This window comes from Maniola jurtina, chromosome 1 (assembly GCF_905333055.1).
Source record: "Maniola jurtina chromosome 1, ilManJurt1.1, whole genome shotgun sequence".
NCBI lineage: Eukaryota > Metazoa > Arthropoda > Insecta > Lepidoptera > Nymphalidae > Maniola > Maniola jurtina.
In genome coordinates this window covers 4301055-4316570 of record NC_060029.1, presented here as the reverse complement: position 1 = coordinate 4316570, position 15516 = coordinate 4301055, and the positions used below count along the sequence as shown (strand labels likewise).

General features: G+C 38.3%; 2 protein-coding genes across 4 annotated transcripts in view; one reads left to right on the top strand and one right to left on the bottom strand.

The window, feature by feature from the left end:
- Positions 1-142: 142 nt before the first annotated feature.
- Positions 143-4768, top strand: LOC123881306 (dnaJ homolog shv). Its single transcript, XM_045930023.1, has 5 exons — positions 143-732; positions 1831-2007; positions 2562-2729; positions 3354-3564; positions 4427-4768. The coding sequence occupies exons 1-5, from the start codon at positions 283-285 to the stop codon at positions 4480-4482; spliced, it is 1062 nt and encodes a 353-aa protein (XP_045785979.1). The 5' UTR covers positions 143-282; the 3' UTR covers positions 4483-4768.
- The window catches only part of LOC123880860 (probable phosphorylase b kinase regulatory subunit beta), a 41050-nt gene continuing 30215 nt past the window's right edge, over positions 4682-15516 (bottom strand). For all 3 annotated transcript variants that reach the window (XM_045929217.1, XM_045929226.1, XM_045929236.1), the window contains 9 exons: positions 10669-10796; positions 10073-10248; positions 9694-9956; positions 8464-8622; positions 8069-8194; positions 7425-7648; positions 7032-7146; positions 6421-6654; positions 4682-6349 (listed from right to left, as the gene is read on the bottom strand). In XM_045929217.1, the coding sequence (XP_045785173.1) occupies positions 6182-6349; positions 6421-6654; positions 7032-7146; positions 7425-7648; positions 8069-8194; positions 8464-8622; positions 9694-9956; positions 10073-10248; positions 10669-10796 (1593 nt within the window). In that variant the 3' untranslated portion in view covers positions 4682-6181. The remainder of the gene's footprint in view (positions 6350-6420; positions 6655-7031; positions 7147-7424; positions 7649-8068; positions 8195-8463; positions 8623-9693; positions 9957-10072; positions 10249-10668; positions 10797-15516) is intronic.

Here is a 15516-nt window from a genome sequence, read left to right as displayed (position 1 = left end):
TGATAGAATAAAATGTGTCTTATTACCAAACATTTAGGGTCTTAAATAGTAAAAATTTAAATTTGAAATGTAACCTTACGAAACGAACCGAAATTGCAACCAATGAAAGCTGGACGAATTGTCTTTTTAGAGTTGTCAAAACACGTAATGTCAAAAGAGAACTACGAATGCATATACGAATGGAAATCACGAAAATGTATCGTGGATTTTTGATACGGAAAGCGTGAAATTTATATTATATAGATTATTAAATAAAATAGTTCCTAGGAAATATAATTCAAAATGTTAATTGATTCGGCGTATGTGTGTTTAGTGTACTTTTGCTCTTCAGTACTATTAGTTCTCGCTGGTCGGGATTATTATCAAATTCTTGGTGTGTCACGTTCAGCCAGCACAAATGAAATCAAGAAAGCTTACAGAAAGTTAGCAAAGGAATTGCATCCGGACAAGAATCAAGATGATCCAGATGCATCTCAAAAGTTCCAAGACCTCGGAGCGGCGTACGAAGCTCTGGCGGACTCCGAGAAGAGGGAACTCTACGATAGGTGCGGCGAGGAATGTCTTAAGAAAGATGGCATGATGAACAATAATGATCCTTTCGCTAGTTTCTTCGGTGACTTTGGCTTCCAGTTTGGTGGCGAGCCGCAACACCACGAGACTCCGCGAGGGGCGGATATCGTTATGGAAATCACTGTCTCTTTAGAAGAGCTGTATAATGGAAACTTCATTGAAGTGAGTTCAATTTATTAATTTAATTCCTTCTATTTTCAAGTTTGTCATAAGTAGACTCTATAATCCTGTCACATTCACAGATGCCAAAACAGACATGGGGTAGATAAAAGACAAGATAACACACTTAATAAACTTAAGGAAAATTATGACAAGCTTTAAAAAACCGGCCAAGTGCGAGTCGCGCACTGAGGGTTCCGTGCTCTGGTATTTTTTCCAACATTTTGATCAATTAATCAAAAACTATTATACATAAAAATAAATAAAAATCAGTTTTAGAATGTACAAGTAAAGCCCTTTCATATGATACCCCACTTGTTATAGTTATCTTACTTTGAAAATTGAAACACATTTTAATTTTTTTTTAATGATGTAACCACAAATTCGCGGTTTTCAGATTTATTCCTATACTTGTGCTGTTATACCTACCGACCTGCCAAATTTCATGATTATAGGTCAACGGGAAGTACCCTATAGGTTACTTGGCAGACACGAAGGACGAACGGACGGACGGATAGACAGAAATACAACAAAGTGATCCTATAAGGGTTTCATTTTTCCTTTTGAGGTACGAAACCCTAAAAATATGAAAATCTACATATCACTAGCAAAAACCACAAGTGCCACTGACAGGCAGCGTAAACACTAGATTCCAAGAAAAACCATCTTGTTTCTTTATTTAAAATTGATTTCATAAAAAAGCAATAGATATTAAGGACTACCTACAAACTTTCAGATTGAAGGCCACCTCTTTAAAGTTTTGAGATCTTAATGAAATGCACATAATTATGGTGAAAACTTGATTACAAATTTTATACTGTATCAAATCTGGAGGGACTTTAATAATGAAGGAAAACTTTGTGAGGAAACCTCTACTACTAAGAGTTCTCTATAATGTTCTAAAAGGTGTGTGAAGTCTGCCAATCTGCACTAGGCCAGTGTGGTCAACTATGACCAAACCTCTTTATGAGAGGAGACTCATGGTCAGTAGAGCTGGCAATGGGTTAGTGATTATAATACTATGTAATTACTAAGTACTTTTAAAAATATCTTTATATCCATAAAAAACAGAATATACATGTTTTAACATGAATTTATTAGATAACTCGCAACAAACCAGTTATCAAACCAGCACCAGGCACTCGCAAATGCAACTGCAGGCAAGAGATGGTGACCAGGAACCTGGGGCCTGGCCGCTTCCAGATGATGCAGCAAACTGTGTGTGATGAGTGCCCTAATGTTAAACTAGTCAATGAAGAAAGGCTGCTCGAGATAGAGGTATATATTGTACTGAAAATACTTAGTTTCATCATATCTCCCTTCTGCTTTCTTTAATTTTATATTATATCCTTAGACCCTAAGGTTGCCTGGAAGAGATCGCTATTTTAGCAATAAGGCCGCCTATTGAATGGCCAAACATCTGTTTTATATTTTTTAATAATCCAGTAGACAAGTATTATATGGTTAGTTCATACCAAGATAAGTTTTATCAAAATTGTTTTTAATTTTTTTTTGACCTGTGATATGATTTTATCTTAATTATTTATGTTGGTCATAACTCATAAAGTTGTCGTTACATTGTTAATCCTGAAATCCTCCTTTATAATACAGTTATAAAAATTATAAAGAGGCATGGATATACTATGTTATTTTTATTATTTTGTTCTTGTGGATTTTAGCTATTTTATAAATTGTGCTGTTTATGACTTAAGAATTTTCTGCCATTTTAATTAATAGCTCCAGAATGCAAGCTATCACTGAGTCAAATTTTAACAAACTTAGTTCAGTAATTTAGCGGAGAATAGGCAATAAACAGACACAAATTTTTCTAGGTTGAAGTTGGTGCTCCTGATAATCATAAGTCTAGATTAAGAGGGGAAGGTGAACCCCATATGGATGGAGACCCGGGCGACTTGGTGTTTGTGTTCAAAACTGAGAGACATCCACAATACACACGACGAGGAGACGATTTATACACAAATGTTACAATTTCATTACAGGTTAGTTTTTATACAAAAACTATAGTTGTCACAACAAAATGATAAAAGCATAAAAGATGTATTCTCCAAAAATTGTGAGAGAAACATTATTTCACAATACAGAAATGTAATGAAACTATAATGGTTTTATAAGCAACAACAAATCTAACAAACCTGGAACTTCAAGTTTGTTTCTTCAGTCTTAGAGATGATACTTTGAACATTAGCTTATGACTTGTACTGTGTCTTTGGCATTACTGTTTGGGTGATGGTGAATAGGAACCAATTAGGATAAATGAAGCCTGAGTTTTAAGTTACCATACTCTGTACAGATTAATACACTTTTTTCTAAGCATTGTTATAAAGTGACATAGCAATCAAAACACAATCCTATTCAAATGTTTCACACCTCTTGCTAACTTCACTTACAACTATTTATGGTAACATTATTATGTGGAGGTCACCACATGTACTAGAATTGCATCAGATTAATCCAGTTTTGTTTGAAAACATATTTTTTTAAGCTATTTTTATGTATTTAATTAATATACTATAAAAAAAATGTGTTCAAGTTAAAAGAGGTTTTTTTAACGGGTGGTATCAATGTAGAGTAAAAACTTGTCAACATAAAAAATTTCTTTGCAGGATGCATTGACTGGGTTCACTCTGGAACTGGTTCATTTGGACGGACACAAGGTGTCGGTGTCTCGCGACAAGGTGACGTGGGCGGGCGCGCGCGTGCGCAAGAAGGGCGAGGGCATGCCCAACTTTGAGAACAACAACCTGCATGGAAACCTCTATGTCACCTTTGACATTGAATTCCCCAAAAAAGACTTCAGCGATGATGAGAAAGAAGGTAAGGAAGGACATGATCAACACACCAATCTCTATACGTTTCGCCTTTTAATTAGACGTTGTTACGCCAAACCACTGAAAATCTAGTTTAGTTTTTCTAGGGTAACAACATCCAAGTGTTTTTGTTAAATAATACACTAAACTCAACTCAAGAACTGGGAAAATGTACTGTTATTTTGTACTGGCAACCAGCCTCTGCTTCACACGGCTAGCTTATTACAATTTTCGTAGGGATCTCTAATTTTTTCGAAAATAAAATACAGTTTGTTACTCAGGAATAATCTACCTTTTTATTGGTGAAAGAATTTTCAAAATCGGTTCCTAGTTCCAGACTGAGATTACCCTGTACAAACGAACTTACAAACAGTACCTCTTCTTTATATAATACTAGGAGATGCCCACGGCTTTGCCCGCGTGGATTTCGATTTTTTTAAATCCCGTAGGAACTCTTTGATTTTCCGGGATAAAAAGTAGCCTATGTCCTTCCCCGGGATGTATCCCAAGTCTGTACTAAACATTGAAATCGGTTCAGCGGTTGGGCCGTGAAAACGTAGCAGACAGACAGACAGACACACTTTCGCATTTATAATATTAGTATGGATATAATAATATGTAGATAAGTCATGGTAATTCTTATACTTTAACATTAATCAATATACTGTATAAGGATAACCTGCACTCAGTACATTTGTTGTAGTTGACATATCAACTCCACTTAGTTCATGCCACTGAGTATGGAATTTAAAACCTAAACTTGTGGGAACACTTGTAGGAGTTGCGGGAAAGCTAGTAATTATGCAAATTGTTTCTTTAGGAGTATTTATCTATACCTATCTCTAATAACAGTTTTTTTTTTATTCCAGCATTGAAGAAAATATTACAACAGTCACCAAATAATAAAGTATACAATGGACTATAGTATATAGTGACTGCAAGTTTATTTATTTAAGTAGTGAAATGAGTGTGACTGTGTGAACAGATTTATGTTTGGGAATGAATTGTGTTGCTTGTGACGTGAACATCGTAATATTAATAAAATGCACATTCATAGTGTGATTTTTTTGTAAAATTTATAATGATCATTACCAATGTCAAAACCATAGAATAAAACAAACATATTGTTTCATTTGAACATTCATATAATTTGAAATAATTCTGTGATCTTATAATAAAGGAAAAACAGCCTTTCAATTACAAGTAATAAATCTTTTTCTCTTTTCGCTTATAAAATCCTCACTAACGAATGATTATTATCTAATAACTTAAAATATATAACACAAATTATATTATACTACACTAAAAAATATTTCATGGCATTGATTGTATATTTTAATAATCAACATAAATATCACAATAATATTTTGTAACATGTTTTTTATTATATTCAAAACGGACAGTATAGCTAAACTGCCAAGTAATTTAGTATAGTCATATATTAGTCCTAATCTTTAAATTAGGATTCATAAATTTGTCAAATTCAATACAGGTAATTCAGTAAACATTGCTTAATCTTACATTATAAAACAATATTTTTAATTAACAATATAATTGGTTTAATAAAAATCGCACCTTAAAATTCCATAGGTCATATCAAGATATACTTAATATTCATATAAAAAACAATTTCAAAAATAGTAAAACTAAAGATATACAAAAAAATTAAGTATGCATACCAACTAAGAATAGGCATGAATTTCATATTGGGACATCTTATCTGGAAATATATTTTGATTCAATAGATTCTTAAAAAATATTTTCAATAAATTTTGTAAGCACTAAGTCTTCTAAGACAGTCAAATAATGTAGAAAAAATCATCATTTGCAAAGTATTTTCTTTGCCAACTGTAATTTTCAAATGACAGTTGACAGTATGCCATTGATTTTCCTATGCGCAATGCGGCTCCCGATCCCCTTCAATCTCATTAGAGAGCGACAGAGAGATATAATATTAGAAAGTACTAGTTTACACGAAAGAAAGCGGTTTTTTTTAAACTTTAGACTGCAGGTTGTAGGAGCTGAATTGCACTTTATTGTGTCGTAAAAAGAGTTGCTTTTATTTAAAAGCCTGCAGAGTGAGCCTTCTGTGCCAAGTAAGATTTCAATTTGTAATTGCATTGTACAATGATTCATTCATAATTTAATTTAATCATAATTTAAAAATCTGTTCATTTTCAAGGTATAAATAAATGATCATAGATTTTGACGCTATTTTGATTTTTTTAAACGGGCTTATACAAATTAAGCGATGTTTGTTTACTGTGGTCGACCCTTGTACCTCGAGTACATTTGCTCATCTCGCCAACGTTGACCTAAAACTAAAAGTCAAAATAAAATGGACTCAAAAATGATTGTTTAAAAGTCGTTTTTTAATGCGTACTACGGTTTTTGTTTTAAGATGTTTTTGTTTTAGGCGTATGCTATAGACACTATAGACGAATTCTAACTTTAAAACAACTGAAATCTGAATATAGATTGCTTCGTTATGTTTCGATACTCGAAATAATATTGTAATAAATCAACGTTGTAGATACGTGCAAATTTTTACTCGTCGTAGCGCACAAAATTGGAATTCGAGTAGATATTTAATGGCACCCATTTTGACCGTGTTCATTAAGAGCTTAAGAGACTAGACAAGCGTCGTGCGAGTGCGACGCGCCCTCGGCGTGCGGCGCGGCCGCGGCCTGCAGCACGCTGTTGACGACGGCGCGCGCCAGGTAGCCCAGCGCCACGCCCGCCGCCGCCGCGCTCAGCGTGCCCGCCTCCGCCACGCCGCTATCCTGTCTGTCCTGTATCGACGACCCATAGGTTAAAACATGTGCAACACGCATTAGCAGGCGACGTGATGTAACACACTAACCTTGGCGTACGTGAGCTCCGCGTCGTCCAGCAAGCGGTCGAGGTTGAGCGGCTGCTGCAGGTACAGCTCCGGGTTGCGGCGCAGGATGGTGGCCAGCACGCACAGCAGCTCCACGCACAGCTGGCGCCGCTCGGCGGACGGCACGCGCACTAGCGCCTCCTCCACTAGCAGGGCGAACGATATTTCCGAGCGCGACATGTTTACTAGCGTCGGCTGCGCGGGGATTGCGTGACCCTGTATCACAAACAAGCGTGAAGTAGGCCTGAGCCATCGATTACAGAATGAACGATCTCTTGCCGCTCAGATCGCACGCTGCCCTCCCCTCAGAACACGCCCAACTCAGGCCTTAAATTTATGTGACAGCAAAAACATGGAATGGGGGTGAAAATATTTATAATGACATGAAACGAAGACAATATGGAAGTGGCGCTTCGCGGCAAGGCACCGGGTCTACAGTCCAAGCCTTATCGTCCGATTTGTCCCGTCATAAACGCTAATAACAATACGGATGTGCCAAATAGATGTTGTGAAATATCGACCATACAAAAAGATACCCATTCTCAAATCTAAAAACGTGGGAACTGGGAATACAGTCCACAAAAACTTCATACCTCGACAATAATTCCTTTTGGTGTTCTCAAGAGAATATCCCATATTTGCACGTAAAAATGTTTCGGCACACGACACAAGCAGCCCTCTAATCTTCGCCTTTCTAAAGGTGTTAATCTAAAAAAAAAAGAAATTAATCCTTAACTAGTACTGAAAAATTTACTGATCTGAATATTTATCGAATTTATCCAGTTCCAGATACTACTTGAGGATTTCACTTTGGTATTTCATTTTCTGTGCATTCAAAACCACAAATGTACTAAAGGTACTGAATTAGTTTTATTCGAGATGTCACACTGATGGTGTTTTGATTAGTGTGCGTAGTTATATGACGTATGAAACGAATCGAATCCGTACGAAACACGGACAAATCTAGAATTAGTTATAGTACATACCCTTTTTCATCCGCCCAATCAGACACGGTAAGGACTTTTTGAAGTAACGTACGGAGCTTATACGGAGACAAGCTCTCTAACGTGGCGTCAGCTCTCTTCTCTTCAGGGAAAAGTTCCAAGTAGATACGGATGGCCTCTAGGACCCAGCCCACGCGGATTTTGAGGATACCGCGGAACATGTCAGGGTTAGTTCCGATTAGACGACCACAGTAAAGCACGATTTCCTGGAAATAAAAACTGACTATGTTCACCTCTATTTACACTCTTTGCACTACAGAAAATATTACTTGATCCTTTAATATACTAAGTAATTGATCTATTACAAATGAGCAGTTTTTAAAAACATATCAGAAGAGCAGGTATGATTTAACTAATTTTGCGATAAGTTATTAAAATGTTCTTATCTTAAACTTGCGCGCGGAAATTGATCACAATGCGTAGAGGTTTATCGAGAGTTTTGATACATTAATTTTGTGTTCAACATAGTAAATAGATATCAAGTCAACTAACCGTCTTCCTCCTTTCAACAGTACACCAAACTGAATCAATTTGCATCTGGCATTAAATGGTTTGAAAACATACCTGTTACCTGTTGTACCTTTTTTCAAGTGCGGAAACCAGCCCAGAGAGAAGAAAGAAAGTACCTGTTGCAACACGGCACCAATGATGTCGTAAGGCTGTATAGTGGAGTACATGACTGATTGTATCTCGCCGGGAGTCATGGGCTTGTCGAACACCGTCTCCTTGCGCCCGATCACGCCCACGGTCAGCTACAAAAATTACAATCACTCAATAAATAACGACAAAGTGGAGACAACAAATGTTGTAAAACGTTAGATTAACTATATGAGAGCTTAGTCTACATTTTTTATTTATTTATAGTAGAGTAGCGTTTGGCTGTAATCAAGCCAGGCAGATGATACAGCCTAAGGTGGAGCGCTCAACATTAGAAAAGTCTATTTCATTTCATGCATATGTTATAGTCCAAAGTGGAAATGCCTGCAGTTCACGATGTGACGCATCACGCAACCATGTGTACCTGCTTGCCGCTGACGAGCACGGTGGTGATGAAGGGGCTGATGGAGTCCACGGTGTGGCTGAGCAGCGACGAGCAGTAGCGAACGGCGCGCCAGTGCCGCAGCACGCCCGCGCTGCCGTACAGACCCTTCAGCGCGTCCAGCGCACTCGTACCGTTTACCTGCCACAATATAAGTGTTGCTCCATGTAAAACTTTGTTAGCGCGATTGAAAATCTATGGCGAGAGATTGAAGATATTGTGGCGGTATCTAGTTTGTGTGTTGCAAGTCACTTCGTCGTAGCGTGCGATGGCTGTGGAACCCTTCGTTAAGAGAGTCGTCATCTAGTGTCTGTATGTGGAGGCTGCTGCATAGTGAAAAATTGTGGTGTTGTGACGAAATGTGATACAAGTAGTGAAGCAACACATGGACCAAAAAAACCTTATAAATGCAAGTCTAATTAAAATCGTAAAAAATATTCTACCGCAACTATTGCAGACGTAACAGAGAATATACACAATTTATTAGTAAAGACCCTTGTCTTGATCTTAACGAATCTTCATTGTCATCAACATGAATTCATACACGTCTTCTCTCAGACTGGGAAAAATTTCGCCATGTTCTACCACGCTGCCCAAGTGCGGATTGGCGATAATAAATCTTACTAAATAAAATCGAACAAAATCATTCTAAATTCTAAATGTGATGAGCAGAGTGCGCGGGAGCTCCAACAGTATTTTGAACACATTGGCTGCAAAGTGGGAAAACCCCTTTATGAAGCACTGGGTGTACATACATATGAACACCCAGTGGTCCCGAAGCTACATGAATTGAGCCTAATTTGACAATTAATAATAATGTAATTTAGTTTAGTTGAATTTAATTTGATTTAATTTATTTTAATTTGATTTAATTTAATCTAATTTAATTTAATTTGATTTGGTTTGATTTAATTTAATTTGATTTAATTTGACTTGATTTGATTTAATTTAATCACTAACATAGTTCATAAGACCCTGTTACTAACACTATATGGATGAAATAGTCCGAAATAAATGTTTATTATTATTATTATTATTAAATTCGGACCTCATTAGTTGTCATTACAAAATATTACTAATTTAGTGACAGCATCTTATCCTTATCCAAGAATGTACGTTTGTTAAGAGGACCTTCGGATATTTCAGACCGTTCTGGTCAACCAGTATACATAAAACACCCCTAACTCAATTATGCATACAAAGTTAAATTACCTCATACATAGGGCCTTCCCGCTGCATCAATATCCCCCACAGCTGACACTGCGCGAATATGTTACTGGTTGTCCGTAAAGCCGATACCACATCAGGTGTAGATCTGTTTTTATAAGTCTCATAGTCGAGGGTCTCTTCCCTGTACGTGAGTGTTCGCGGCACGTCGGTGAGCGACTGGTAGCCGATGTAGTCGTGCTGCAGTTGCTTGAACTGCGTAAACATCTCTGACGGGAAATCCCCCTGACTCATGAAGTCAAGATGCTCTGAAAAGCAATTTTAAGCATGTTGCAAAAGGAAAGTGATGAAAAATGGGGATAAGTGATATGGATGACCTTAATTTTTCATTTTAGTGTATTCGGTTCCTCAAACACTAGCTCACCAATACAGGAGCTGGAGATGAGGTTCTGCAGTCGGCCGAGGCGCACCTTGACGCCGTCGCAGTGGCCCTTCTTGAGCATCGCGAACAGGTCCAGCATCTGCTTGAAGTGCGGGTCGCGCATGTGCTCCTCGCGCACCAGCAGGCACACCGTGGGCCGCCCCGACAGTCGCCAGTACCTGCACCACAATCGACCAATTGGACCACGCCTCGATTTTCAGAGTTCCGTACCCGAAGGGTAAAAACGGACCTTATTACTAAGACTCCGCTCGTTCGTCCGTCCGTCTGTCTGCCTGTGGGCTATATCTCGTGAACCGTAATAGGTAGAGGTGAGTTGCTCCGTCGCGACATGATTGAAGGATAAACCAACAAATAAACCCACTTTCGCATTTATAATATGGGCAGTGATGTCAAGTACAGTAAGATATAAGTACCTATCACATAAAATAAGTACCTATTTCTAATTTCCTTTTGCATAAAATGTTGGTCTAGGTAAGTGGTTTTAAGACCACCAAGATAATTCATGGGTAAAATTTAACTTTCCGTATTAACAAATGAATTAGTATTCACACAAATAAAGCAAATCTTGAGCCACTTACTTTCCGACAAACTGCAACTCAGTCTTAATATCATCGATCAGCAGCGCCATGTCTCTGTACAAGTAAAACTCCGACACCTCGAATATCAACGGATAACATAACACCGTCATACCACACACTCTGTATATCTGCAAAAAAATAAAGAGATTTTATTACAAGATAAAATAGTGCGCGCTAAACAAGTAGTCCAATCTGAACACGATTTCAGATTGTACTAGTTGTTTAGAGCATATTCTTTGAAAATATCAAAATATAAGATGACCCCCTACAATGACCCATAAGAAATATTTCACATGGGTATTGATAAAATAATACAAAAACAATAAAAATATGACCGAATAATAAAAATTTAAATGCTAAGCTACTAGACTACGGGCCCATGTTCAAAAATGGATGGGTCATATGAACCACCAGGTGACGTATACAGGACGATATAAGAGCATAAAATAGAACCGTTTTTCCCCCGAAGGGTAAAAAACGGATATTTAGGTTTCAGCCGTAGCTTGAACCACATGTGAGATTACCTTTCCAATATCCGTCGTCAACACCTTCTATCTCTTTCGCACACTAGGTAAATCCGTGATGTCTTGACTATACCTGTCCTTGTCTGTTATGAATGAATGGAATGCCTAGCCAGGCAGCGCGCGGTGGCCATCTTCTTCAGTACCTTGAGCAATGAGCCGGCAAGGCCCTTAGGTGTGGTTCAAGCTACGGCTGAAACCTAAATATCCGTTTTTTACCCTTCGGGGGAAAAACGGTTCTATTTAGGTGTTCGAGCCTACGCTTGAACCACATGTGAGACGTGTTTATTATCTGCCGGCGCTGCCTGACTAGTCGTAGTGCATGACACTCGATATATCAAGACTAGTGCTAAGCGTACTGTGACTCTTAATTTATGAAACGATATCTGATACAGAAAAATATAACAGTAATTCATTATTATTTACGATAACTATGAACGTTTATTACAAAATAACATAACTGTTTACCAAAATTAATTTAGATCACGACAGTACATAATAATATAAAATATCATCAACAGAACAGACTTTCCCAAAGTTAACGTAATTGCTTTGATTGATAAGTTAAGTAACATATGCGTAATTGAAACATTCGATAGCGATTCATACCATTATTATTTATTAGCTACGCAATCGGCGTAAAGTTTATACTTATAATATTTGGATTGCAGCTACAGTTTGGTTTTATCTCTTTGAAATAATGGAGAAGTAAAGTGTTTCTGGATCGCCAATTTTCCCTTTCCGGAATTCCGTCAATATCACAATGCATACCAAGTACCAACCCAGTTGTAAGTCGCAACTACTGCCCTAAAGCTGCCTACTATTGGAGATATGCCAACTTCTTTAAATAATGTTTTGATCCATCCTGCGATCACAGTTCGGAGGCATTCTTGACTCTTCCCCACGTAATAATGAACAGGCTATCCAAGCACGCTGTGTTACGGCGTAACTATCTTTGAAATAGAAATGGTTTTCTTGAACCAAAAAGACTAGATCTAATCGATTATCTGAATTGGTTTCTATCTTTTTCAGTAACCAACTTGACTGTCTGTATGATGCCGAATCAGGTTTAGAGCCAAACTTAGGCCAGAATATTATTTTATACCCCTTGTCTTCGAAGTCATCCTTTCAGATAGAAGTGTTAAATGGTGGACTCTTCTTTTCGCAGAAAGAACAGAAGGAGCACCGAAGTGTGTATTGATACTGCAAACAGGCTCTTGTAATCAAATTGGTATGAATGTAAAAATGTTAGCAAGTCTTCTGCTGAGCATGAAGCAGATTTTTTTTTTTTTTTTTGCAAAGATACCTTTCAGTATTTGCCTAACCAGGGGATGAGAACTGAGCTCGGAGGAACTTACAAGGTTTCCGGAGTTTGCCACTACCAACTTGTGAACTGCTATGGTCCTGGGCGCCAGCCTTATAACTTCATAAAGGTAACACCAGTACCTAGCCAAAACTTGTGGACTAGGGTCATCTGCGAGGATGTCCCTCGATTGTACCTGCAGCATCTTAACCAGATTGGTCTATAGGTTTTCAGAAACGATAACCTCCAGATAATTCCCACAGCTTAACTGCCTCCTCTGACCAATATACTATCTGTTTGGACGCACCAACCAAGCCGCCAACTCCAAGTGTTCCAGTCCTTGAAGAGCACAATTTGTGCGGAAATCTATTAGATTTTAGCGCAGGGGTGGCTTTTCTTTCCTTTGGTCTAGTTCTGGTTTCCCGAATACTCTGTTCCACTGTACTTCTGACTTAAGTGGCGAACTATTCGTGGAATTAACGCTGGTGGCGGAAATATCCACCCCAAGTTATACTTTCACTGCCACTGAATGCTTCGCAAAATTGGCTCTCTGTATCGGTCAAATCTTCGCTGACTTGCTTCAGAACAACTGCTGACCTTCTCGTGGCAGAGAGATCTCTGGTATTTCATATTCCTGGGATATCCCCGAGAGACCTCTTATATTGAGGTGTCATTCTGGTAAAACTCTCCCTCTCTCTTGACAACCTGTCCGCTATTCCGTTGTACAGACCCCGGTATATAACGAAATATGATGTGACAATTCATTACATCGCATAATTCTAGAATTTGTATCGCAGCATTCAATAACTTTGTCCATTTGGTGCCACCATGTTTGTTTATATAAACCACGCTCGTTCAATTGTCCGATTGCAACATTAGCGTTTTGTGGGAAATTTTGGGCCCTAGTGTTCGAAGGGCTTCGTATACACCCCATAATTCCTTTAGGTTGCTGTGCCATTTCCTTTGATAGGGGGCCTACTTCCACCACAGGTGACGACTGTTTGCTATGGCACCCCAGTCTTTCTCTGCCGCATCTTCTAGTATCAGTAGTAGCATCTGTAGTAACAAAGATTGATGGATCTTGATAATGGATCGGTAATGTTTTGTGCATATGTTTTAGCCACCTTTCCAGATGTTCTTGCACAGCATCTGGAATCGGATGCCTCTGATGCGGCCGAGTTGTTTTAATAAGCGAGATGATTTCTGAATTAGGTGGCAATGAAGTCGACCCAGAGGGACTGTGATTGATGCGAAATTTAGTTTGCCCAGATTTATTCTTTATTTATTTATTTGCATTCATGTCTTACATCATAAAACATACATATTTTTTTTTTATTCACTATAGGCAAGCGCTTGACCACAATCACACCTATTGATGTATTATAATATTACAACATGAAGCCCCGTCAGGGCGCTGCAAAGTATAACATTGAAAAATACCTAGTTAATTAATCAATCTTAAAAAAAGTATTGATAAATAACAAATGCATTAAGCAACAAGTGCATTACAAAATTACTATAGAAACTTTGATATTTATTTTGGCATTGTGCCGACTCCATCGAGCTTTTTCTTGAAGATCCTGACTTCAACACTTCTGAAACTCTTGCATTTTCGGTGTCGAAACACCCTTTCACATTCAAATTCAAAATATTTTTATTCAATTAGACTTTTACAAGTACTTTTGAACCATCAATGGTTGAGTTTCGATGAGTGTTCCAGGTAATACCCCCCGGATATTCTATGCTGAATGAAGCCTTTATCGAAGGTTTCGTTTGATTGATCTGCCGTCCCAGGCTATTTAAATATTCCGTAGCAATTGTAACTTGTTGTTCCAGGATTATCGGATCTTAGTCAATAAACAGAAAATCGTCGAGATATACTATTACCCGGATGACTTTTTGACGAATCTGCTGGCCCACCCAGTTCGTAATATTGACAAACGCTGAAGGGGCACTCGCTAATCCGAAAGGTAGACAAGTCATCTCGTATATTTTCTCCTGTTACAAGAGTGACAAGTATCGACGATGATTTTGATTGGTGGGCACATGAAAATATGCCTTCGAAAGGTCGGTTCATCATGAAATCTCCTTTACCCAAATGAATCTAACTATTGCTGCGTTATCAGGCGAAATTTCAGGGCTAATATATAATCGTTGAGCCTTCTCAAGTTGAGTATCGGCCCATGACCTCCATCTGTCTTTTTCCTCAGGAACATTGCTAACAAGAAACCTGACTGATGTAAGGTCCGGGATTTTAACATTCCCGTATTTCTACAGACGTTTCTGCAGATGCCTGTGTCTGCTAACTCTGAGCGTTTATTCGAGAAAATTTCGCTAAGGGGAAAGTATTCTTGAACGGAATTCTGTTGCCATTTAATATTTTTAAAAGATTCACTGGCGCCTTTTCCCACAGATTCACGAAATTGGCTAGGCATCCTGCGGTGAGGAAGTCATTTCCCTCCTTTCCCCTGCTATGTTGCGTAAGGAAAGGGTCTTTAATGACACCCCCTATGTTATACGGCGGATCTCTTTTAGTGGTGTTTCGTGAATTACGAAATCTATAGTGAGCCGGTTGAGAGGTTTTCGGTTTCGCTGTTTTGTTCGTGTATGGCTTTTCCTTATTAGGAAAGAGTTTATGCATACCTTCCAACTCTTTTACGACCTCTGTTGGGGATTCTTCTTTGAACAGATGAGTTCCTGATGGGGGGAGGGGGGATATTGTGCAGGTTACCCCTGAACTAATAGGTTTATGGGTCTCTCTCTGTTTTATTATTTCTGCTCAATGACCACATACGTATCGCAGAAGGGCATTCGAGTTTTCCCTGAATTCGGAATTTGCTGCAACAAAATAGCGGCCCACCACATTTTTCTAGAATCTCAACTGATTCCCAACTGGAGTTATTGGTGCCAACTGCCCGGAGATTGTTAGGTTTTAAAGAAGTAAATACTGTTGTCGCTTGGAACTACTTTTGGACGTCCGCATATCTCACGTTACAGCAACTAGTCTTACCTAGTCTATGGCAA